This window comes from Martes martes (assembly GCF_963455335.1).
Source record: "Martes martes genome assembly, chromosome: 18".
NCBI lineage: Eukaryota > Metazoa > Chordata > Mammalia > Carnivora > Mustelidae > Martes > Martes martes.
Window position 1 is genome coordinate 25,127,624 of NC_137906.1, and position 27,135 is coordinate 25,154,758.

Genomic DNA, 27,135 nt, shown 5'->3' on the forward strand with positions numbered 1-27,135 from the left:
TGTGGCCTTCACAGCCCCCTGCATGGTTTATATTGTGATATCACCAAATTCATTTCATGTCATTCTTTCTATTTGCTTTCTTCATTCCAACTTTAATCTCATCTGTGTTCCTCAACAAATGAAGCTCCTTTCAATCTCAAAGGTTTGAATTTTCTATTTCAATTATCTCTACCCAGTTTTTCAACTATTTGGATACTTGGTATCCCATGATCAGTTGCTTCGTGTCTACCAAGGCTCAACAGCATGTCAGAACTGTTTTTTGAAAAATATAACTCTCTGCTTCAATTGATGATGCCATGGCCTTGATCCAGAACCCTAGATGTCTGCATTGTTACTCTCCCATTGAGGTTTACCATAAAATCAACATGATATACTTTCCCAGTGTGACCCCCACAGATATAAAGTCTGCTGAATTGGGATGATGAAGCAGCAGGAGTGCTTCTACTACCTCCTGGGCCTGTTGCAGTGTCCTTTTCTGCTGCAGACTCCACTCAAAGTTGGCAGGTATTTTTGTGTCATTTAGTATAGAGGTAAAAACAGTATTATCAGGTACAGACTATATTGGCTTCAAAACCTGAAGTAGCCAGTAGGCACTATCGTCCTCTTTTACAGTGGGAGGTATAAAATGCACTAAATTATCCTTTACTTTGGAAAGAATTACTGGCAGATATGAGATCACTAACTCCTAAAATTTTTACTAATGTAGTGAGTCCCTGAATCGTCATAGGCTTTATTTGTTCCCTCCTCAGAATACATGTCTGACCAAGGCCTCCAACAAACTTGCCATTTCTTGCTTATCTGATCCAATTCTCTATATAGTGGGCCACAGTGATACTCTGCAAAACATATAGCTAATCCAGCTCCCTTCAGATTATATTAGGACAGAGATCTCAAGAGCCTACAACCCTGGACAAACAAATATATACTGTTGCCGTCCGTCCAAATGAATACAAAGATCTCTGATTCCCATTTTGATGGTACAGGAAAAACAAACTTGCCAAATCCGTGGCCCTATACCACATTCTGAGGCTGTGTTAATCTGCCATGAGTGAAAATTACCACATCTGGCACAAAAACTGCAAATAGTTCAACTATTTGTTTGAATCTGGGACAGATGCACTGTCATTCTGCAGGTTTACAACAGGGTTACGGGGAATTGCTACTCATGCCACTTTCATCTCTGCCACTTTCCCAAGAATGTGATATTGCCTTTGATTGTCCATCTTGGTCAGTGGGGGCAGGCAGTTTCAAAGGATTCCGCCTGGCTTTTCTAATAGAATGGCTCTTCCCCAGAGGCCAATGAATCAAGATAAGGGTTTACACCAACCATCAGGTATGTCATTGCTTTTTTTTTTTTTCTTTTCATTTTTAAAAATTTTGTTAGTCACCACACAGTACATAATTCGTTTTTGATATAGTGTTCCATGATTCATCCTTTGTGTATAACACCCAGTGCTCCATGCAAAACGCGCCCTCCTTAATATCCATCACTGGGCTAACCCATCTCCCCACCCCTTTTCCCCTATGAAACCCTCAGTTTGTTTCCCAGAGTCCACAGTCTCTCATGGCTCCTCTTCCTCTCTGATTCCCCCCCTTCATATTCCCCTTCCTTCTCCTAATGTCTTCTGTGCTATTCCTTATGTTCCACGTGTAACTGAAACAACTAATTGTCTTTCTCTGCTTGACTTGCTTCACTTAGCATAATCCCCTCCAGTTCCATCCATGTTGATGCAAAACTTGGGTATTCATCCTTTCTGATGGCTGAGTAATACCCCATTGTATATATGGACCACATCTTCTTTATCTATTTGTCTGTTGAAGGGCATCTCAGCTCCTTCCATAGTTTGGTTATTGTGGACACTGCTGTTATGAACATTGGGGTGCATATGGCCCTTCTTTTTACTATGTCTGTATTTTTGGGGTAAATACCTAGTAGTGCAATTACTGGGTCATAGGGTAGCTCTATTCTTAACATATTGCAGAACCTCTATACTGTTTTCCAGAGTGGCTGTACCAACTTGCATTCCCACCAACAGTGTAAGAGGGTTCCCCTTTCTCCACATCCTTGCCAACAATTGTTGTTTCCTGTTTTGTTAATTTTTGCCATTCTCATTGGTGTAAGGTGATGCATCATTGTGGTTTTGATTTGTATTTCCCTGATGGCTAGTGATGTTGGACATTTTTTTGTGTGTCTCTTAGCCATATGTATGTCTTCTTTGGAGAAGTGTCTGTTCAGGTCTTCTGTCCATTTTTTGACTTATTTGAGTGTTGAGTTTGAGAAGTTCTTTATAGATCTTGCATATCAGCCCTTTATCTGTAGTGTCATTTGCAAATATCTTCTCCCATTCTGTGGGTTGCCTCTTTGTTTTGTTGACAGTTTCCTTTGGCGTTCAGAAGTTTTTTTTATCTCGATGAAGTCGCAAAAGTTCATTTTTGCTTTTGATTCCCTTGTCTTTGGAGACGTGTCTTCAAAGAAGTTGCTGTGGCCAAGGTCGAAGACCTTGCGTATGTTCTCCTCTAGGATTTTGATGGATTCCTGTCTCACATGGAGGTCTTTTATCCATTTTGAGTTTATCTTTGTGTATGGTGTAAGAGAATGGTCCATTTCATTCTTCTATATGTAGCTGCCCAATTTTTCCAGGACCATTTGTTGAAAAGACTGTCTTTTATCCAATGAATATTTTTTCCTGATTTGTCAAAGATTAGCTGGTCGTAGAGCTGAGGTTCCATCACTGGAGTCTCTGTTGTGTTCCACTGGTCTATGTGTCCATCTTTGTGCCAATACCATGCTGTCTTGGTGATCACAGCTTCGCAATACAGCTTGAAATCAGGCAACGTGATGCCCCCAGCTTTGTTTTTCTTTTTCACTATCATTCCCCTGGCAGTTTGGGGGTATTTTCTGTTCCGCACAAATTTTAGGATTTTTTGTTCCAGCTCTTTGAAAAATGCCAATGGTATTTTCATCAGGGTGGCGTTGAAAGTATAGATTGCTCTGGGCAGCATAGACATTTTAACAATGTTTATTCTTCCAATCCATGAGCATGGAATATTTTTCCATCTTTTTGTGTCTTTCTCAATTTCTTTCATAAGTGTTCTGTAGTTTCTAGAGTATAGATCCTTTACTTCTTTAGTTAGGTTTATTCCTAGGTATCTTATGGTTTTTGTTGCTACTGTGAATGGAATTGATGCCTAAATTTCTAATTATACATTTGGCAACTACAGAAATGTCCACTAGATGGTACTGTAGTCCCAGTGTATATACTGTAAATCATCAACAGCCAAGATTACATTTATTACCTAGCCTGCACATAGACTTGCTCTAACAATAGGATAGTGATGGTACTTTGGATCTCCAAGTATGGTTACCCAAGTAAATTGCTAGAAGTCCCTTTGTCTGACTTGGGTAATCCTCATGTACATTTGCTGTGGTGTCGCAGAACACTTCTACCTAGCCAATCCAGACCTTCCTTTGGTCATTGATTGTGAGCTCTGCAAATTGGAAATTGTGGAGGAGACCCAAGAATTTATATATCAGGTGCTATCTTAGCTTCTGATGCTACAACTTTTATTTCTCCTGATAGTACAGGTTGGGCAATATCCTCACTAACTATCCTGCTGTGTTGCCTCAAAAGGACTGTGCTCTGTTAACCTTCATTTGTGGACCAGGTGTCCCAGACTGCCACTCCATACTTGACACTTTATTTGAAAAATTGTTCCTGCCTGTGTGACCACCTATCCTCTATTATGTTGGACTCACATTACCTCCACTTCCACTAGCGAGTCCATGTCTGTTAAGGTATCTCCTACAGCCAGACTTTATCAGTGATGCTGGTATTCCTCTCACTAGTATATTCCTTATTGCTCTGCCTGGGCGCACCTGCAAAAGCGTGGTCATGTAGTAGATTAATTGGGTGAAACTGGTTCAGGGTCTTTCTAAGGTTGCAGTCAAGTGATAACGTGGGCTGAAGTCATCTGAAGATTTGACCGAGACCAGGGTATCCACTTCTAGGCCTACTCAAGTTCATACCGATTGTCTGGGGAAAATTCAGTTCTTGTCCATATGACCAGCCTGAATGACATGGTGCTATCTCCAGAGCAAGCAATTCACAACTAGGGCAAAGGCCATAATGACTTCTATGACCCAGTCTTGGAAGTCCCATACTTCACTTGCAGAGTATTATACAGGTTACAAGATCAGCCTAGTCACTGCAGAAGGGGCCTGCACAGAAATGTGAATATCACTGAGGATCCCTGGGGGCCATATCATGAACGCTTCCAGCAACCACAGTCCGTCCTCTGCCTCCAATGACTCATTTTGTTCTCACATTAAAACACCTTCACCGGGGGCGCCTGGGTGGCTCAGTGGTTTAAAGCCTCTGCCTTCAGCTCAGGTCATGATCCCAGCGTCCTGGGATCGAGCCCCACATCGAGCTCTATGCTCAGCGGGAAGCCTGCTTCCCCCTCTCTCTCTGCCTGCATCTCAACCTACTTGTGATCTCTGTCTGTCAAATAAATAAATAAAAATTTTAAAAAATTGTTTAAAAAAAAAACAAAAAAACACCTTCACCGGCTCTCAGTGCTACAAATGTCTCAACCGTTTACAGCATCAGCTCAAAGTCCAGGGTCCTGCCATCTAAATCAGGTCCAGGTGTTGATGAGCCTCCTGTGGTCTAGTTTCTAGGGATTACCTCTTAGAGCACAATTACTCTATAATGGAAGACACGTGATCAAAAGGGACTTGAAATCTACCATCTTTCACTCTCCCCACAAACCCAACACAAACTAGTGGGATACGCATAACTTAACCACTACACATACTCTCAGTAAAGTAAGTGGAAGGTAAGAAGAATAAAGCAGTCAAATGAAATTCTGAAATCTACTATTTGGCATTGTCGGCAGTTCTTTGATTAGGACCCAAGACCAGAGAATAATTCTCCAAGGTACTTGACTACACTTTCTATTCTTGACTCTGACTTCTCAATCATCCTTCCTCCACCATGAAAAGCATCCCATGGTTTCAGCTCTTTTTTCTAGCCTGCTTTCTATTTGTAGGAGTTTGGCAGTTCAAAGGCCTCTATTCATTTTTTACGATATCAGTTCTTTTAAAGAAGCTAGGGGTATTTCTTGTAGCACAATTTTATTTAAATTTTGCTCATGCAAGCCACAAAAGCCACTCCCATAAATATATTTGAGATAATCCTTTACCTTTGGCTTCTGTTGAGGTTCCTGCAAATAATGCCCTAAGTCGCTGTTGTCCCTAATGTTTGATTAAACAATACTCTGAGGCACAACCTTAGCTATTCCTCCATCTGAAACAAAGGTTTTACTCAATATTTTAAATTTTGGTTATAGTTGACACATAACGTTACATTAGTTTCAGGGCTACAACTTAGTGATTTTACAAGTTTATATACATTATGCTGTGTTCACCACAATTATAGCTACCATCTGTTCCATTACATCAGTATTATGAAATCATTGACTATATTCCTTATGCTCTGCTTTTTATTCCCCTGACTTACTCACGCCACAACTGGAGGCCAGTATCTTTCTTTCCTCTTCATCTATTTTTTCCAAACTCCCATCTCCCTGCCCTCTAGAACCATCAATTTGTTCTCTGTATTTACAGTTTTGGTTCTGCTTTTTGTTTATTCACTTTTTAGCCTCCATTTATGAGTGACATATTGTGAAATATGAGACGTATTTGTCTTTCTCAATCTGACTTATTTCACGTAGCATAATATATTCTAGGTCCACCCATATTGTGTTAAGCGGCACAATCTCATGCTTTCTGATGACTGTGTAATATTCCATTGTGTATATATAACACATTTTCCTTATCCATTCATCTACTAATGGGCACTTAGGTTGCTTCCATGTTTTAGCCACAGTAAATAATGTTGCAATAAACACTGAGGTACACATATCTTAGTTAGTGTGTTCATTTTCCCTGAGTAAATGCCCAAGAGTGGAATTATTGGATCATATGGTAATTCTACTTTTAGTTTTTTGAGGAATCTCCATCCTGTTTTCCACCGTGGCTGGACCAATTTACATTCCCACCAATAGTACATGATGGTTCCTTTTTCTCCACATCCTTGCCAACACTGTTGTTTCTTGTGTTTTTTATTTTAGCCATTCTTACCAGTGTGAGGTAAAATCTCCTTGTGGTTTTGATTTGCATTTTCTCTAATGAGTGATGTTGAACATCTCTTTATGTGTCTGTTGGTCATCTGCTTTGGAAAAATGTCTATTCAGGTCCTCTGCCCATTTTTAAATCAGATTGTTTCTTTTTTTGGTGTAGGCTTGTATGAGTTTTTACATATTTTGGAATGTTAACCCCTTAACAGATTATATCATTTGCAAGTATCTTCTCCCATTCTATAGGCTGTTTTGTTTTGTTGATGGTTATATACTCATCTTCAAAATCAGCTGTACTGGCAGGGAGGCTCTGGGTTTCCCAAGGCTGTGGGGTTAGCTGCTCAAAGAAGCTTAGGTAGACCTGTGAGAGGCAATACCAGCCAATGCTTAGGTTACTTAAATACTGCATGCCTACAGTTGGTGAAGATAAATTAAGAGATCCAAAAGTCCCCCCTTGATGAATTCCTTGACAGAGGGAGATTACATAACAGATAAATGCAAAACATTTGTGAACAGAAATGTTCACACAACTTATTCATCGCCAATAGACTCTACTTTTTAGAATGAGAGCACTTATGGAAGACACCATATAGTTTATAGAAAACCTGAATCTATTCTGGAGGAAGGAGAAAGATGTGACTTTTTATTACGTACTGAAAAAAATTTATTTTGATCTTTCTTAAAAGAAAGGCCATGACTTTCTATTAGCATGTGATCTTTTCCCTGGTATTTCCAGTAATAATCATTTACAATGAACTATAAACTAAATTTCAGTTCCATCAGGAAGAAAAAAATTTTGAAACAATACCTTGCACAAATGTTTGATTTGGATACCTGCCACCAAATCAGTAGGTTCTGCTTCAAAATACTTGCTTTCATTTGTTTCATAAAATTGCCTTGTTTCCTTTTTCTCCTCAGGTGTTTCTCCAAACCAGTGAGAGCGCTGAAAAAGGGGGAATAAAAGTGAAATCACTGCAAATGTTTTTGAAAAATGATGCAACAGAAAATACTTTAGCCTGTTACCTTTTGTACTGAGATGGGCTGATGAAAATTTCTTGGGGTTAAATTTTAGAGCTAAATGGCTTAATCTGAATCCCCAAGGCATAAAAGCAGACTACTCTATTAATATCATAACTGTCCAAGAGGGACAAATGTAAATTGCTCTAAAATGAGGTCATAACAAAAACAATTATATCACTCCTTGTCATATCTTCTCTTACCAATATATAAGCCAATACAAGAAGGGAAAAGACTGAGAATGGAAGGCAAGATATACATGATTCCCACGCATGGGTCAGACTCTAAGACATCTGTACTAAACAAGGATATAAAACAGGTGGTGAGTGCCCAGACAGGGGGCATAACTAAACCTCTGCTTTTACTACCCAAAGACCCATACTATATTAATTTCTTTGTGCCCAAGTTTAATCGTTTATGAGCTACTTGTCTGTAACTGTGATGGAATACTCAGAATTTTTAAAGTTTGGAGATATGAACCATGATCTACACATTATTTATAGTTATATATACTGGTTGCTTTAAGGTGTATTAGGCAAAGGCCAATGAGTGGCCAGAGTCATTAAAATTATTCTTGCGCCAGAACTATTGGATCAATTAAAGACAGTGCAAAATTAGCTCATGGTGGCTTTTACAGAAATTACAATACTTGTTCATAAGGAGTGACCTCTGTCAGCAACAGAAGCATTAGAACTCACCAGCAAGAAAAAGTTCCATGGCTTGGGCACACCATACTCCCCTGGAAAGACAGCTTCTATATACCAGGCCACAAGGCCATATAAGAAAGCATCAAATAAAAACATTCCCAGTACATGAGTAAAGTCAAAGTCCTCCATTTTGGGTGATGAGAAGATGTTACTCCATTTAATTCCAATTTCTAAGAGATAACAGTTGACATTTAATTTAGGTGCCAACTAACACTAAAACAGTTATTCAACTGCATCATAATTAAAGAGTGAAGGAAAAAGGTGTTAATATTCTACAGAGATTCCTATTATAGTCAAGTTACTTTCTTATACCATTAGAATTTAGGGCATCTGAGCAAATAATCACGTAAGATGCTTCCTAGTGTGCCAGAAAACAATCAGATGAATGAAATAATAATAAAATATACTAAGTCAGGAATATACACATTAGGAAAAAGAAGCAAACCTATGGGTTAAGACACGGACTCCTTCCTCTCCACCCCCCCCCCAATGCTAAATGTTCACTTGGAAATATAATTTTAGAAAACCATAATCATTGAAAAGCAGGGATAAATGCTATCTACAGGAGAGAAGACTAGAAGAATTTTTATGTAGATATTGCCCTGATGAAAAAAGTTACTAAAAGCAAACCTGTTTTGCTTCCTGTCCTAGCACTAAACAGAAGCCAGGAGCTCCAAATGAGTAGGGAAAGATACAAATAGACTTGAGCAAATTTATGGAGAGAATGTGGAAGCACTCATGTGCTACCAGTGGTGGTATGAAGTAATATCATTTTTGGAAGGACAGTTTAACAATATTAATCAATTTAAAATTGTGAATATCTTATGGGAATATCATCAAATTTAGAAGGTAAATACTCACTTTCCACTTCTGCCTTGACTAGGAATTTAGTTCCCAGTGCCATTGCAATATTTGAGCTGAGACAGGAAGCCAGCTTCTGGGTGAATGTCATTTGTGCAAAGTTTGTAGAGACTGTAGCAAATGGAAAGTAAGTGGCAAAATAAATGAAACCTCCAACAGAAACAGCAAAATGTGCTGGAAATAAGAAGGAAATTATAAGGTCAATTAAAGCTACATGCAGAAACCTAAACTACAAATATCTTTGTCCTCCTGGAAGAAGTGTAATAAAACAAGCACAGCGAGAATAGAAATTTCTTTTGTTCACCATTTGCTCACCATTATAAAATGTGTGGCACTTAGGAGGTGCTTGAAAGTATTTTCTGAGTGAATAAAAGCCTGAAATTAAACATTTCAGTAACAATTTTTACTGGAACTTATCATTATATAATATAGTAACTAGGAATATTATAGTTCTTAATGGAAAATTTACATATTATTATTCAGCATAAAAATTATAAATGTAAATACTATTATTGACATAATCAGAAAATATCTAGATTGTATTTCCAGATACTATGAGACTCAGTCTATGTCATGATACTGAGGGAAAAGAAGGATACTTGAATAAACAGAAATACAAAATTGGGTCTCAAAAAAGCAGATATGGTTTAGAATATGAAGTGTTCCAAAAACGTGACTCTGATAAAACACTAAAAAGAAAATTCCCGTTAATAAACCAATTAACATCATCAGGAGTTAAAATTCAGCATCTAAGTAAAAATGGTATATTATAAAGTACAATGTATTATTCCACTATTAGGAATGATTCTTCCTTTCCCTCTCTACCTCACTCTACATACCATATTCACAAACTAGAACACTTTATATGCTCATCAATGTGTATTCTTTTTTAAAATTAAAATTATAAACAGAATGAGAGAGCTAACAAATATATCAGACACAACTGATAAAATGGCATCAAAATATATAATGCAAAAAATAACAGAATTAATATACAAATGTACAATCATAGTAGAGATTTTAATCATCTTTATCAGAATTAACAAACTTGACCTAATGAAAATACATGTCAACTATCCCAAACAACCTCAAAATATACATCTTTTTCAAACATACTGATTTTTAAAAAACTGGAACTGACTAGGTTATAAAGTAAATCTTAACAAATTCCAAAGGAATTACATTAAACTGGCAATCAAAAACCAGAAGATATCCAAAAAAATCCATTATGTTGAGCAATTTAAGACACCCATCTTTGAATAATTCTCAAGGAAAATTATAAAACATTTTAACAGGGAAAAGCTTATTTACCAAAATTTGTGTCACACAGTCAAACCAGTATTAAGAGGGAAACAACTAGCCTTAAATTCATTTATTAAAAGACATAAGACAAACATTCACTATCACAAGTTTTAAAAAATGGCAATAAATACAAAATTTATGGAATGGTAAGAGGATCAGCAAAGCCAAAAGCGGATTCTCTGTAGAGACTAATACTGCAACCAAACTTGTTGTGAAACTGATCAAGAAAAAAAAAGAAAAGGCACAAATTACTAGTATGAGAAGTAAAAAAGCATATATCATGACAGACATTAGTAAAGACATTAAGAACATAAAAAAACCATATTAAATTAGTGATACTGCACCAATAAATTTCAAAACTAAAAATGTAAGTTAAAGAAAATACAACTTACCCAAACTGAAAGAACTAGAAAACCTGAATGTCCTAAGGTCATAAAAGAAATTGAATCAATAATTAAAATCTTTCCCAATGCTTTTTCAGCAACTTTTAGCAGATATTCAAAGAAGAAATAATCAGACCACTGCACTGAAATTCCAAGACAGAGAGGAAATAGAGGACAACCTTCCCAAATATTTTTTTAAAACTACCATAACTTGATAACAAAATCAACAATGACAGTATAAAAAGGAAATTATAGAGCAATTTAACTCTTGAACATATAGGTAAAAACCTTAAACCAAAAATTAGCAAAATTAATCCAGCAGGAATACAAAGGAAAGCATATCCTGGCGAATTTAAATTTATTCCAAGAGTATGAGATTGGTATTAAAAATCAGCTTATATAATGTACATTGTTAAGAAAAAAAGATAATTTTATAATTTCAATAAATGCAAATAAAAATTCTAAATAAAACTCTACATCTTTAGTGTAGATAAAATTCTTAGAACAGTAAATGAATAAAACCTTTTAACCTGATAAATTATATACCTATATAATTTAAAAGTTTCCAGTCAACTTTATACTCTAAGAAGTTGTTGTTGGACCTCAATTTTAAAGTGGCTATGTAGGGGGATTTTCCCCACACCATCAAGCAAGTGTCCAGGACATTAGCTGGGTGTCATAACGTTCAACTCAATTTTGACACTATTTTTTCCAAGACAGCACCAGATTCCACAGTTTAAGGATTCAGCCCTACCTGGCTATTTCCCTTACCCAAACTTCAGATGCCAGTCACAAGCCCAGGTTATTAACTTTGCTTCTGCTGACTAAAGATCAGAGTTTCCAAGGACCTTCTCCTTGGGCTCAATTAATCTGCTAAAGAGGAGGAAAAGTTAAGATGGTGGCGGTGTAGGGGGACCCTAAGTTTTTCTCATCCCTCAAATACAACTAGGTATTCACCAAATCATTCTGAACACCTAAGAAATCAATGGAAGATCTGAGAAAACATATGCTGCAAGTCTACAAGTAGAAAAGCAACCACCATTTGGAAGGTAGAAGGTTCTGAGACTTGAACCCAGTGTGATATAGCTGCAGAGGGGAGGAAGCCTGTTTAAGAAGGCTACCCCAAGGTATTATAACCAGCAGAGCACAGAACTGGAACTTATAGAAGTCCACTACAGTGGTGTACATTCTTGGAATGAAGCTAAACCACTTTCTGGCACCTTACACAAAATAAATTCAAATGGATAAAAGACCTAAATGTGAGACAGGAATCCATCACAGTCCTAGAGAAGACCACAGGCTGAAACCTCTTCGACCTTGGCCACAGCAACTTCTTGCTAGATACATCACCAAAGGCAAGGGAAATGAAAGCAAAAATGAACTGTTGGGACTTCCTCAGGATAAAAAGCTTTGCACAGCAAAGGAAACAATCGACAAAACTAAAAGGCAACCTACAGAATGGAAGAAGATTTTTACAAATGAAATGTCAGATAAAGAGCTATTTTCCAAAATCTATGAAGAACTTATTAAACTCAACACCCCAAACCCAAAAAAATCCAGTTTAGAAATGGGCATAAGATGTGAACAGACATTTCTGCAAAGAAGACATACAGATGGCTAATGGACATGAAAAAATGCTCATGGGCATCAGGGAAATACAAATCAAAACCACAATGAGATACCACCTCACACCTGTCAAAACGACTAACATGAGCAACTCAGGAAACAACAGATGTTGATGAGGATGTGGAGAAGGGGAGCCCACTTACACTGTTGGTGGGAATGCAAACTGGTGCAGCCACTCGGACGGGAAACAGTATGGAGGTTCCTCACACAAGTTAAAAATAGAAATACCCCATGACCCAGCAATTACACTACTAGGTATTTATCCAAAGGATATAAACAGTGATTCAAAAGAGCACAATGCTTATAGCAGCAATGTCCACGATAGCCACAATATGCATATAACTCAGCCATCAAAAAGAATGTATTCTTGCCATTTGCAACGATATGGATGGAGCTACAGTGTATTATGTTAAATGAAGTAAGTCATCAGAGAAAGATAAATACCATATGATCTCACTCATATGTGGAATTTAGGATGGAAAACAGGCGAACATATGGAAAGCAGAAAAAGAAAAAAATTTAAAAAGGAGAGAGGGAGGGAAACAAGCCATAAGGAACTCTTACTGATAGAGAACAAACTGAGCATTGATGGAGGCAGGTGGGTGGAGGATAGGTTAGATGGGTGATGGGTATTAAAGAGGGCACTTGTGGGGCACTTGGGAGGCTCAGTGGGTTAAAGTCCTGCCTTTGGCTTGGGTCATGATCCCAGGGTCCTGGGATTGAGCCCAGCATCGGGCTCTCTGCTCAGCGGGGAGCCTGCTTCCTCTCCTCTCTCTCTCTGCCTGCCTCTCTGCCTACTTGCGATCTCCCTCTCTCTGTCAAATAAATAAATAAAATCTTAAAAAAAAAAAAAGCGGGCACTTGTGATGACCACTGACTATTGTTTGTAAGTGATGAATCACTGAAGTCTACTCTAGCAACCAAAATTTCACTATACGTTAACTAACAAAATTTAAATTAAAAAAAAAACAACTCAATGGATTTTCATACTGACTTGAAAGTAATGATAATAAATATTAATAATAACCAACAAATTACATAACCTAGATGCAATGGACAAAATCTTTGAAATGCAGAACCTACCAATACTAACTCAAGTAGATTCAGAAAATCTGAATGAACCTATAACAAGCAAAGATATTGTATTACTTCCAAAAACCTTTCCAATTAAAAAAAGCAAAGTACCAGGGACGTCTGGGTGGCTCAGGCCATCAAACTGCTGTCTTTGGCTTGAGTCATGATCTTGGGGTCCTGGGATCAAGCCCTGTGTTGAGATCCCTGCTCAGTGGGGAGCTGCCTCCCACTCTTCCTCTGTCCCTCTCCTCCGACTCATGCTTGCTCTCTCTCAAATAAATAAATGAAGTCTTTTGTTTTTTTTGTTTTTTTTTTTTTAAGCAAAGTACCCAATGGTTTCACTGGTAAATGATATGGAAATTTAGAGAACAATGAACACCAATCCCTCTCGAACTTTTCAAAATATATAGAGAAAGGAATGCTTCATAACTCATTCTTTGAGGTCAGAATAACCCAAGTAATAAAGTCAGAGAAAGGCATCAAAAGAAAATAAAATTTGTGAGTTACAAATGCAAAAGTCATCAACAAAATCTAGCAAACTGAATACAGCAACATTTTTTAAGGTTTTAATGTTTAATTCCAGTATAATTAACATTAGTTTCAGGTTTACCATACACTGATTCAACAATTCTATACATTACTCAGTGCTCATCATCATAATTGGTATTCTTAATTCCATTCACCTATTGTATCCATCCCCCAACCACCTCCTCTCTGATAACCTTCAGTTAGTTCCCTATAGTTAAGAGCCTGTTTTTGGTTTACCTCTCTCTCCTTTACTTTTTGTCCTTTGTGTCTTAAATTCCACATGTGAGTAAAATCATATGGTATTTGTCTTTGAGTGACTTATTTCACTTAGCATTATTCTCTCTAGCTCCATCCATGTTGTTGCAAATGGCCAGATTTCATTCTTTTCTATGGCTGAATAATATTCCATGCTATATATAAACCACCTCTTCTTTATCCATTCATCTATTGATGGACACTTGGGATTTTTCCATAATTTGGTTATTGTTAATAATGCTATAACATAGGGGTGCATTTGTCCCTTCGAATTAAGTGTTTTTGTATTTTGGGGGGTAAATACCAGTAGGGGAATTACTGGATCATAGGGTAGTTCTATTTTTAATTTTTTGAGGAACCTCCATACTGTTATCCACAGTGGCTACACCAGTTTCATTCTCACCAAAAGCACCAACTTCTCCACATCTTCACCAACACTCGATATTTTTGCTTTTGATTTTAACCATTAACAGGTGTGAGGTGATATCTCGCTGTAGTTACGATTTGCATTTCCCTGACAGTCAGCGATGTTGGGCATTTTTCATGTCCGCTGGCCATCTGGATGTCTTCTCTGGAGAAATGTCTCTTCATGCCTTCTGTCCATTCCTTAATTTGATTATCTGTGTTTTAGGTGTTAAGTTGTATATCAGGTTTTTTTTTTTTATAGATTTTGGATATTAACTCACCCTTTATCGGGTATGTCATTCTTAAGTATCTTCTCCCATTCTGAAGGTTGTCTTTATTTCCTTAACTGTGCAGGTTTTATTTTGATGTGTTCCCAATAGTTAAATATTTTTGCTTTTACTTCCCTTGCCTCAGGAGACAGACCAAAAAATATGTTGCTTTGGCTGATGTCAAAGACATTATTGCCCGTGGTCAATAGGATTTTTATGGTTTCAGGCCTCACACTTAAGACCAAACATCTTTAATTCATTTTGAGTTCATTTTTGTGTATAGTATAAGAAAGTGGTCCAGTTTCATTCTTTTGCATGTAATTGTCCAGTTTTCCCAGCATCATTTGTTAAAGGGACCTTTTCGCAGTGGATATTCTTTTCTCCTTTGTCAAAGATTTATTTACCATATAATGGTGGGTTTATTTCTGGGTTTTCTATTCTGTTCCATTGATCTACATGTCCAGTTTTGTGCCAGTACTATACTGTTTTGATTATTATGGTTTTGCAATATACTTGAGGTCTGGAATTGTGATACCTCCACTTTGCTTTTCTTTTACAAGACTTCTTCAGCTATTCTGGGTCTTTTGTGGTTCCATACAAACTTCAGGGTTGTGTGTTCTAGTTCTGTGAAAAATGCTGTTAGTATATTAACAGGGATTGCATTAAATCAGTAGATTGCCTTGGGTAGCATAGAGATTTTAACAATATTTGTTCTTCCAATCCATGAGCATGGAATGTTTTCCATTTCTTTGTTCCCTCTTTTTCTTTTTTAAAAAAAAATTATTTGTGTTGTTAGTCACCACACAGTACATCATTAGCTTTTGATGTAGTGTTCCATGATTCATTGTTTGCGTATAATACCCAGTGCTCCGTGCAATCCATGCCCTCCTTTAATACCCATCAGGCTCACTCATCCCCCTACCTTCTGTTTGTTTGAAACAAACCCTCTGTTTGTTTCCTGGAGTCCATAGTCTCTCATGGTTCATCTCCCACTTTGATTTCCCCCTTCATCTCTCCCTTCCTTCTCCTAATGTCCTTCATGCTATTCATTATGTTCCACAAATAAGTGAAACCATATAATTTAATTTCTCTGCTTGACTTATTTCATAATAAGTTAGCACAATCTCCTCCAGTTAGCATAATCTCCTCCAGTCCCATCCATGTTGATGCAAAAGTTGGGTATTCATCTTTTCTGATGGCTGAGTAATATATCATTGTGTATATGGACCACATCTTCTTTATTCATTCATCTGTTATAGGGCATCTTGGCTCTTTCCAGAGTTTGGCAATTGTGGACATTGCTGCACATGTTGACATTGCAGCATACTGGGGTGCATACATCCCTTCTTTTCACTACATCTGTATCTTTGGGGTAAATACTCAGTAGTGCAATTGCTGGGTCACAGGGTAGCTCTATTTTTAATTTTTTGAGGAACCGCCACAATGTTTTCCAGAGTGGGTGCACCAATTTGCATTCCCACCAACAGTGTAAGAGTGCTCCCCTTTCTCCACAACTTCTCCAACATTTGTTGTTTCTTGCCTTGCTGATTTTTGCCATCCTAACTGATGTAAGGTGGTATCTCAATGTAGTTTTGATATGAATTTCCCTGATGGCTAATGATAATGAACACTTTCCATATGTCTGTTAGCCATTTGTATGTCTTCTTTGGAGAAGTGTCTGCTCATGTCTTCTGCCCAATTTTTTACTTGATTATCTGTTTTTTGGGTGTTGGATTTGAGAAGTTCTTTACAGATCTTAGATATCAGCCCTTTGTCTGTAGTGTCATTTGCAAATATCCTCTTTAATTTCTTTCATCAATGTTTTATAGTTTACAGAATATAGGTCCTTCACCTTTGTGGTTAAATTCATCCCTAGGCATTTTGTTATTTCTGGGCAAGTGTAAACAGGGTCATTTTCTTAATTTCTCTTTCAGTGAAAGGATCACCTCCAAAGAAATGCACACGAGTGGGAATTTGACATACAGCAGAGTAGGTATTGCAGAGTAGTGAGGAAAAGGTTTATCACATGTTGCTAGAACAACTGCCTAAGCACTTGGGAGAACAGTCAATTTGCTACATCATATCACACACAAAAGAACACAGGAAGATAATTTTAGATGTTGGAGTAGAGAATTTTTTTCACTGAAATATTTAATATCACAAACTATGAAGGAAAAGATCAGTAAAGGAAATGTTTGGTTGTATTAAAATTAGTAACTATTGAAAGAGACACACACACACAAGCTGAAAGCTCCAAATTGGGATAAGTTTTGCTACACATTTGCAACCAGGCAGCAAAAACTCCTGCAAATCAATAATCATAACAGATATGAATGCACATTTACAGAAAAGGAAATACATGACCCATATTAATATTAGTAACAAACACAGCTTCATCAGTAAGTGAGAAAATGCAGGTTTGAATTTCCATAAGATAGCATTTCATATCTCCAGTATGGCACAAATAAAAGTTTGATGTAATAAATTTTGATGTAATAAATATGCAACAATGTGGAATAATTGGAATTCTCATCTTCTTCCAGTGGGGCTGTAAGTGCACAGAACCACTTTGGAAGTGTTGGATACAGGTAGTCAAGTTGGACATTTACAAACCCTATGACCCAGCAATTCCTTTTCTACGTATGTACCATAGTTAGAGTCTAACACATATAAATTAAAGACACATATAAAAATGCTCTAAGTATCGAGTCGGCCATAATTCCAGAAACAGAAAATGAAGAATCTGCTTTCTGACTATCTCATTTTTCTCTTTGGTATATCACATTCTGCCTTACATTGACACACCACTTTTCTTTACCTCCAGGGTTGGTTGGTTGTATCTGTTTGTTTGGGCTGCTTATAGGTTGTACATGTGGTCATGTGCCCATTAACTATCAATACTCATGATAATGTACAGAGAAAAATAAAATGAAATAGAGTTAAGAATAAAAGTCATGACTGCTATTGGCATGAGAGCTTTCAAAAATCAAGGAAACAACTTTCAATTGCCTTTGTTTATTAGATAGTGTGCCAGTACAACCCTAACCCTAACTCATTCCAATCTTCCAGTCTTTCAAAAATGTTTAAAAACTAACCTTTATAGGAAGAATTATTAGGTTTCTCTCAATCTTATATGGAGTTGGAGTATTTTAATCCTTTTTTCCTGTATATACTATGATTCATAAAGTTTCACTGCTTTCTGCATGTCCTATCAAGTAATTTTTTGGGCAGATGATATGCACATCCATGAGGTCAATGTCAGCTGTATGGGACATACACTGTATTTCGAATACACAGCAAACACACAATAAAGATCTATTAATGAAGTACACGCCACCTTTCTTTCAGGCAAGCAATTTTTTTTTGTTTTCTTTCTCTTTACATACTCCAGATCATCATCAGATACTGACAGACTTTATTCCCTCCAACAGAATATACAGAAGCCATCCCCATCATTACCACTCCAGCTGGATGGTTAAATCAATACCATATGAAAAGCGGCAGGTAAAGGTTAAAAAGAATACTCATATATGACGTTATTTTGTTTTTCATCCTTTTCCACATGTTATACTATACTAGGTTAATTTTCACTGCTCCCTTCATTCCCTTTTATCATTCCTTGTGCTTACAATACTTATCTGTTTAGTTAGAATGTAAACAGAGGCTCCAGATGAGATAGCAAATGAAGGTCTCAGAAGCTCCCAAATATAATCCCCATTGTCTCACTAATTATCTTTTCCAGGAGTTTCAGTCTCACCTTTATTGAAGAACGTGCTAACCATGAAGCTGAAGAATATTGTAGCGATGGCAAAACACAGCAAAAAGACGAAGACAAGAGATGGGTCACTGTGCTGGATGACTGGCACAGGTTCTATCTAACAAAACAATCAGGAAGCCAGTTGAGTCATACTCTATATGGCATCACAGCAAAACAAGAGGAGAAATGAAACATCTTTAAACATCTTAATGGTCCTAGTGAAACTAATGACAAACTTCAGGGAGATGAGTAAACAATTCATTAACTACAAAAGGTCCACACATCTAGACTTCGTATGTTTAGTAAGTTTAGTATGCTGAGAGACTAAGCAGCTCCTGAATTTCCAGAGTGGTGTCAACAATAGGCACATGTTCACTTCCTGACAACCTGAATCCATTAGGCCCACACCACGTTGCTTGTTTTTCCTCTTGAAGTTTAGCTATATCATACTACAGTGAACTAGACACTTGCCTTGGCAAAGAAAATAATGCACATCAAAAGGATGATAACTGAATACAAAGAGAGGAATGTGAAGAAATAGGCAGCCCAGAGCATCCAATTACTGAGTCCTATCATGAGCAGATACTCCTGTGGGAGAGTTCACACAAATCAAACATCATGTAAAACAATATAATCATACAAAATGTATTCACAAAGATTATCTGATTTATTTGTGCCACAATCAAAGTTGGTTAAATAAGAAATATTATCATGCCCAATTTATAGAGGAGGAGACTAATGACTTGATTAAAATCACTCAGCGAGTGTGTGGCAATGCTATGAAGCTTATAAGCCTATAGATGATCTCACCAAAAATTTACCTGATATTGCTCAGGTACGAAAAACTCTTAATAAAACTATAAACTGTTTAGATTAATATCCCCTTTCTTTTGATCATGCCCTCTTCTAGGAGATATTAAATAATGTAAATATATTTTAATTAAATTATAAAAGATAGAAGCAAACACTAAAACCATGGAAAAAAGTAAGGGGGCAAATTCAGTTTTAGAAATAATCTTTATGAACTATATTCTTCAAAGAAACACTTGTTATTTCAAGTGTTAACAAAAGAACATAAAAAAGTTTAGCTAAGCATATAATGTAGAAAACCAATAAGAAGATTCAAATGAGTGGTATGAGCCTTCACAGGCTATTTTAAATATTTCTATTGAATTTCACTGATGTACCAATATTAAATTCTGTAACTTTAAGCTCTTCTAGGGTAGAGGGCAGAGACTATGCCTATCCATATCTGCCTGGCCCATACAAAGAGTTTAATAAATGTTTGTTGAAGGGACAAATGAATGAATGTGAAGATCACTGGAATTTGCATACTTTCCAAAGTTCTTAAAAATGGGCAAAAGTCCACTTTATTATGCACAGGGGACAGAAATAGGGATAAATGATTCCTAGCAATCAATGCTACAGCCAGACTTACTTAGCAAGTTTTCATAACCAATGAAAATGACAAACTACATTTAACAAAAGAAGCAAGATTTCTGGGGTGCCTGAGCGGCTCAGTCTGTTGGGCGGCCAACTCTTGGTTTCAGCTCAGGTCATGATCTTGGGGCCTGGGATTGAGTCCCACATCCAGCTCCTTGCCCAGTGGGAAATCTGCTTCAGGATCTCTTTCTACCCTTGCCCCTCCCACTGCCCTCTCTAAAATAAATAAATAAATCTTTTTTAAAAAGTGTAAAACTTCTACTCTGAAAACTGAAACACTGTTGAGAGCAATTAAAGGAAACCTAACTATAGGAAAGACACACCATTAATAACCCATTAATTCAATATACTATTAGAAGTTCTAGTTTGGGCAACTGGGCAAGAAAGAAATAATGGAGGCAAATCAGAATTACTTGCTTATGACATGATAGGAAACCCTAACAATTTCACCACAAAAGTTTTTAGAACTAATCAACAATTTTAGTAAAGTTGGAGGATACAAAACCAAAACACAAAAATCTGTTGCAGTTCTATTCACTAATAAAGAAATATTAGAAAGAGAAATTTTTAAAAAATCCATTTACAAATGCAGCAAAAAGAATAAGATACCCAGGAATAAATTTAACCAAGGAAGTGAAAGACCTGTACACTGAAAACTCTAAGATACTGAAGAAAGAAACTGAAAACAACACGAACAAATAAATAGGTATACCATGCTTGTGGATTGGAAAAATTAATATTGGTAAAATGTCCATACTACCCAAAACAATGGACAGATTCAATGCAGTCCCCATCAAAATTCCAATGTCATTTTTCACAGAAATAGAACAATCCTAAAAAAAATTTATTTGAAAGAGAGAGAGGAGATGTAGTGAAAAGAAGGGCCATCTGTACCCCAATGTTTATAGCAGCAATGGCCACGGTCGCCAAACTGTGGAAAGAACCAAGATGCCCTTCAACGGATGAATGGATAAGGAAGATGTGGTCCATATACACTATGGAGTATTATGCCTCCATCAGAAAGGACGAATACCCAACTTTTGTAGCAACATGGACAGGACTGGAAGAGATTATGCTGAGTGAAATAAGTCAAACAGAGAAAGTCAAGTATCATATGGTTTCACTTATTGGTGGAGCATAACAAATAATATAGAGGACAAGGGTAGATGGAGAGGAGAAGGGAGTTGAGGGAAATTGGAAGGGGAGGTGAACCATGAGAGACTATGGACTCTGAAAAACAACCTGAGGGTTTTGAAGGGGCGGGGTGGGAGGGTGGGGGAACCAGGTGGTGGGTATTAGGGAGGGCACAGATTGCATGGAGCACTGGGTGTGGTGAAAAAACAATGAATACTGTTACGCTGAAAATAAATAAAAAATTAAAAAAAAAAAAAAGAGAGAGAGAGGGATCACAAGTAGGGAGAGAGGCAGGCAGAAAGAGGGGGAAGCAGGCTCCCCGCTGAGCAGAGAGCCCGATGTGGGGCTCAATCCTAGGACCCTGAGATTGTGAGTTGAGCTGAAGGCAGAGGCTTAACCCACTGAGCCACCCAGGTGCCCCTAACAATCCTAAAATTTATAAGGAACCACAAAATACCCCAAATAGGCAAAGCAATCTTCAGAAAGAAGAAAAAAACTGGAACATTCCACTTCCTGATTTCAAACTATATTATAAATCTATAGTAATCAAAACAGTACAATACTGTCATTAAAACAGACATTAAGACAGACATTAAAACATTGAGCAATGCAACAGAATAGAGAGCACAGAGATAAACTCACACATATATGGCCAATTAATTTATGACAAAGAAGTAAAAAATACACAATGGGAGAAGGACAATTTAGAAAAATATATATATATAAGGCATCCAAGTAGATGAGACAATGTTACATGCAAACCAGATTCCACACTTAAAAAGAGTTAATAAATGACTCCTCAAAGTAGAAGAATACAAAGTCAACAAACAAAGATCAGTTGAACATCTATACACTACCAATAAGCAATCTAAAATGGAAATTAAGAAAACAATTCCATTTATAAGAGCATCAAAATGAGTAAAATATGGGGTGCTGGGGCACCTGGGTGGCTCGGTCGTTAAGCGTCTGCCTTGGGATCAGGTCATGATCCCAGGGTCCTTGGATTGAGTCCACACTGGGCTCCCTTCTCAGGGGGAAGCCTGCTTCTCCCTTTCCCAATCCCCCTGCTTGTGTTCCCTCTCTTGCTGTGTCTCTGTTAAATAAATAAGTAAATATTCTTGAAAAAAAAAATGGGGTGCCTCAGTGGCTCAATCAGCTAAGCATCTGCCTTCAACTCATATCATGATCCAGGAGTCCCAGAATCAAGTCCTCAGGATCGAGTTCCAAATGGGGCTCTCTGCTCAGCAGGGAGTCTGCCCATCCTTCTGCTCTTTACCCTGCTGGTGGTCTCTCTCTCTCAAATAAAAAAATAAAATCTTTAAAAAAGAGTAAAATATTTCGGAATAAACTCAACCAAGGAGGTGAAAGACTTTTACAATTAAAACAATGAAAAGTGAAAGATCTCTGTATTTTTGAGGCCAATACAGTCCCATAAAACAAAAAAAAATTAGAAAATTAGAAAAAATTTTTGGTGAAATGTAGAGCAAACAGAACTTTCATACATTGCTAATGGATGTGAAAAGCGGCAAAATTTTACTGGCAAACTTTAGCACTATATACTGATTAAATATGCATAATCTAACATGCAGCAAAAAAAAATGTGTAAAATATTCATAGAAGAATTACTTATAATATCCTAACTCCAAACCCTAAAGGAAAATAGATAAATTGTGATAGTCATACTATGGACTCTTAAAACTCATATATTTCAATGAATATAAATGAATTACAGCTACATATTTAGCTGAAAAATCACAGACACAACATAATACACTACATGATTCCATTTATCAAGGTCAAGGCGGACAAAACTAACTCATAATATTAGAAATTAGGTTAGTGTGCACTTTGGGGAAAATGTTTGGAGGCGTACACAAGAAGACTTCTAGAGTGTTAGCAGTATTTTATTTCTTACAAGGGTCACGATAAAATGGGCATACTTTCTTCATGAAAGTTTGAATGCTAGTATCTCCTCAAAATTCCTAAGTTGAAAACCTAGTCCCCTGTGTGACGGCACGTTAAGGTGGGGCCCCTGAGAGATAATTAGGTGATGAGGACTGAGCCCTCCTGAATCCTCATGAATTATAAAGGAGACCCCAGAGAGCTCACATTTCTTCTGTTACATGGGAAGACAGTGATCAATGAGGTGCCATCTACAAACCGCAGAGCAGTTTCTCATCAGATATTCTGAATCTACTGGCACCTTGCTCTTGGACTTTCTAGGCCGCAGAACTAAGACAAATAAATTTCTATTGCTTATAAGCTATATAGTTTATGATATTTTTGTTACAGTAGCCTGAATGGATTAAAATACATATACTTCTGATTTGTGTACTTTTCTGTGTGTATGTATGTTATACTTCAATGAAAATATTTTAAAAATGAAATATAAGTGTTCTCTAGTTTCTAGAGTACACATCCTTTACCTCTTTCATTAGGTTTATTCCTAGGTATCTTATGGTTTTTATGCAGTTGTAAATGGGATCAACACCTTAATTTCTCTTTCTTCAGACACACTGTTTAGGGTATAGAAATGGGACTGAGTTCTGTGCATTAATTTTGTATCCTGCCACGTTGCTGAATAAACATTGTTAAAATGTCTATGCTGCCCAGAGCAATCATACATTCAGTGCAATCCCTATCAAAATAATATCTATATTTTTCACAGAGTTGAAACAAACAATTCTAAGATTTGTACTGAACCAGAAAAGACCCCGAATTGCTAGGGGAATGGTGAAAAAGAAAACCAAAGCTGGAGGCATCACAATTCCAGACTTCAAGCTCAATTACAAAGCTGTAATTATCAAGACAGTATGGTTCTGGCACAAAAACAGATGTACAGACCAATAGAACAGAATAGAGACTCCAGAAATTGCCCTCAACTCTATGGTCAACTGATCTTTGACAAACCAGGAAAGAACATCCAATGGAAAAGACAGTCTCTTCAATATATGATGCTGGGAAAACAGGACAGCCACATGCAGAAGAATGAAACTGCATCATTCTCTTACACCATACACAAAGATAAACTCAAAATGGATGAAAGACCTCAATGTGAGACAGGAATCCATCAAAATCCTAGAGGAGAACATAGGCAGTAACCTCTTCAACCTTGGCCACAGCAACTTTTTCCAAGACACATCTTTAGAGGCAAGGGAACCAAAAACAAGAAATGAACTTTTGGGACTTCATCAAGATGAAAAGTTTCTGCACAGCAAAGGAAACAGTCAATAAAACTAAAAGGCAACCTATGGAATGGGAGAAGATATTTGCAAACAACATTACAGATAAAGGGCTAATATCCAAGATCTATAAAGAACTTCTCAAACTCAACACTCAAAAAACAAATAATCCAGTCAAAAAATGGGCAGAAGACATGAACAGACACTTCTCCAAAGAAGACATAGAAATGTGGCTAACTGACACATGGAAAAAAATGCTCCACATCACGTGCTGTCAGGGAAGTGCAATTCAAAACCATAATGAGGTATCACGTTACACCAGTTAGAATGGACAAAATTAACAGTACAGGAAACAACCACTGGCAAGGATATGGAGAAAGGAGAACCCTCTTACACTGTTGGTGGGAATGCAAGCTGGTAGAGTCACTTTGGAAAACAGTATGGAGGTTCCTCAAGAAGTTAAAAACATGCAACTAATGAATCACTGAACATGGCATCAAAAAGTAATGACTTCCATACTGTCACAAATGGCGAGATCTCTTTTTTATGGCTGAGTAATATCCCATTGTAGTTATATGCAACGTCTTATTTATTCATTCATCTATAGATGGACTACAAAAAAAATCAACAAAAACAAAGACATCTCTATAAATACAGAGAACTGGTGGTTGCCAGAGAGGAGAGTGGGGGGGATGGGCAAAATCGGTGAAGGGGAGTGGGAGGTACCAGCTTCCGGTTATCAAATGAATAAGTAATAGGGATGAGAGGTACAGCATAGGGAATATAGTCAGAGGTATTGTAATAGTGTTTCATGTTGACAGATGGTAGTTACACCTGTCCTAAGCATAGCATAATGTGCAAATGTGTCCAATGCTGTACAGATGAAACTAATGTAACACTGTGTGTCAACAATACTTCCATAAAAAATTTCTTCTTCAATCACAGAATCATAGCATCTTGGAATTAATTTGTATCTAAGACAGCTCCACAAATCCAGTAGATTATTTCTTTGTAGTTCTCCTTATTCCAGAGATGTTTGACAGCATTTGGCATTTAAATTATATTTGTAAATAACAACAACAAAACAAGGAGTAGGCAGAGGCCAAATATCAGAAAATGTATATGCTTAAGTGGAATTTATTCAGGAGAGAACAAAGATAAATACAACCTTAAAATCTATTTATAGCCGTCTGTGTTACAGGACAATAACCCTGGCAACAATGCACAAGGTAGATTCAGAGGAAAGCTGAAGGGTGAGGAGATGTGTGAAAAGAGCCCGGAGTGAGAAGAGGTGATGGTGAGAAACAACGTGAGGCTGATCTGTGAAGTGGTGCAGCCACTAAGAGAGGAAAGAGAGAAAAATGACATGATTTAAGACTACGCCAGGGGATAAGTGAAATGGAGAGATGACTGATGTTAACAGCCATATCTAATGGCTGTTGAACACTCACTAGGTACCTGACAATGTATCAAACACTCAACTCCTGTTTCCTCCTTTCCACCTCACAACATCAGGTCCAGCTGTTTTGATGGTGATAATTTTTTACACAATATCTAGCTTACTATCATGATAGCCCTCCAAATTAGTTGTTATTATTATACTCAATTTATAGCTGAGAAAAAAGGCTAGCAAAGTTATATGACATGTCAGAGTCAAAAAATAATAGAGCTAGGATTCAAATCTATGATTTATCAAAGTTCCTGAAACAAATTAGGCAATAAATCAATTATATATAATTATGTAAATCATCTCTCCCTCTCTATTTATACTATATTATTGTATATCATATATGTTAAATATGTAATAATAATATATTACTTATAATTATATATGCTAATACTCATATACTAATTATAAATTAATCATTGGTTAAATGACTGTATTTTGAACTGCAAAGCCTCTGTCCATAACACAACATGGTCTCTACCAAGACATACAAATTCTGAAGGGGACAATAAGAGGTCATTTAGGAAAAAAAAAAAAACTCAGGAAAACTAATCATAGAATTACAGAATCTTGAAATTTACTTGTATCTAAATTCATCAAGACAATTCTATCAGTCCAGTTGATTAAGTCTTTGCAACCCAGCTATTCCAGAGACATTTTAGAGCATTTGGCATTTAAACTCTATTTGCAAAAATCTTGTGAAGTAGTCTTCTAGAAATAAAACCAAAGAACTCCAATAAAAACAAAATTCTAGAAAATTGCCAAGAGAAATCAGTGTTCACTTTCTGGCTGCTACTGAAACATGACCATCTACTAGGGCTGAGTGGGTAGAAATAATCCAGCCTCCAGTTTATGCTACAGACCCAGCTTTTTCTCCAGAAGCTCTATTTACCACAAGAAAAGCAGAGTTACCTTCAATCGCTTTTCCTTTTCCCACACGATAGACTGAATGAGGGTAAGATGATTCATAGAGAAGATAAATAAGATTACTAAAGGGATGACAACACCAAAAAAGGTAAAGAAGTAATCATGAGAATATTCTGGATATGGAAATCTTTGAACAAAGACAGTGACATCTTGGAATAGCTTTTGTGTAGCTGTGTGGTTATAGTATTTCATGATGGCCTGATCCACGGCATGCTGCATTGCCAGAAACCCTTCAGTGATGTACCCTAAATGACAAAACAAGGATTGCTAAGTATAACAGAACAAGAAATAGCTGAAATGAACAAAGAAAAATGTAACTAAAGTATGTCAGAAACAACAAAGTTAATTATTGTAAAGAGGCTCCTATTAAAATAGTCTAAATTTCACAGCTATTAGGGTTTTCCCACCAAATACATAATAAATATTTTTTATTATTTAAATTTTTATTTACTTGAGTATGTTTGATGCACAATGTTACATTAGTTTCAGGTGTACGATGTTGTGATTCAATATGTATATATATTATGCTGTGCTCACCACAATTGTGGATAACATCTGTCACCATACAATGCTATTAGAATACAATTGACTATATTCCTTGTGCTTTGCCTTTTATTCCCATTCCTTAACTGGAAGCCTGTATCTCCCATTCCCCTTCTCCCACTTTGCCTATCCCT

The 27,135-nt window shown here is 36.9% G+C and overlaps 1 protein-coding gene across 1 annotated transcript in view; it reads right to left on the reverse strand.

Annotated features, from left to right (window-relative positions):
• LOC308359412 (phospholipid-transporting ATPase ABCA3-like) overlaps positions 1-27,135 on the reverse strand; it is a gene marked incomplete at its 3' end in the record, with an annotated part of 132,133 nt that overhangs the window by 86,376 nt on the left and 18,622 nt on the right. Inside the window, exons 6-11 of the mRNA XM_080830443.1 lie at positions 26,444-26,703; positions 18,793-18,913; positions 18,326-18,439; positions 8,727-8,900; positions 7,857-8,035; positions 6,950-7,084 (exon numbers count right to left, since the gene is read on the reverse strand). Of these exons, the coding sequence (XP_080686569.1) occupies positions 6,950-7,084; positions 7,857-8,035; positions 8,727-8,900; positions 18,326-18,439; positions 18,793-18,913; positions 26,444-26,703 (983 nt within the window). The remainder of the gene's footprint in view (positions 1-6,949; positions 7,085-7,856; positions 8,036-8,726; positions 8,901-18,325; positions 18,440-18,792; positions 18,914-26,443; positions 26,704-27,135) is intronic.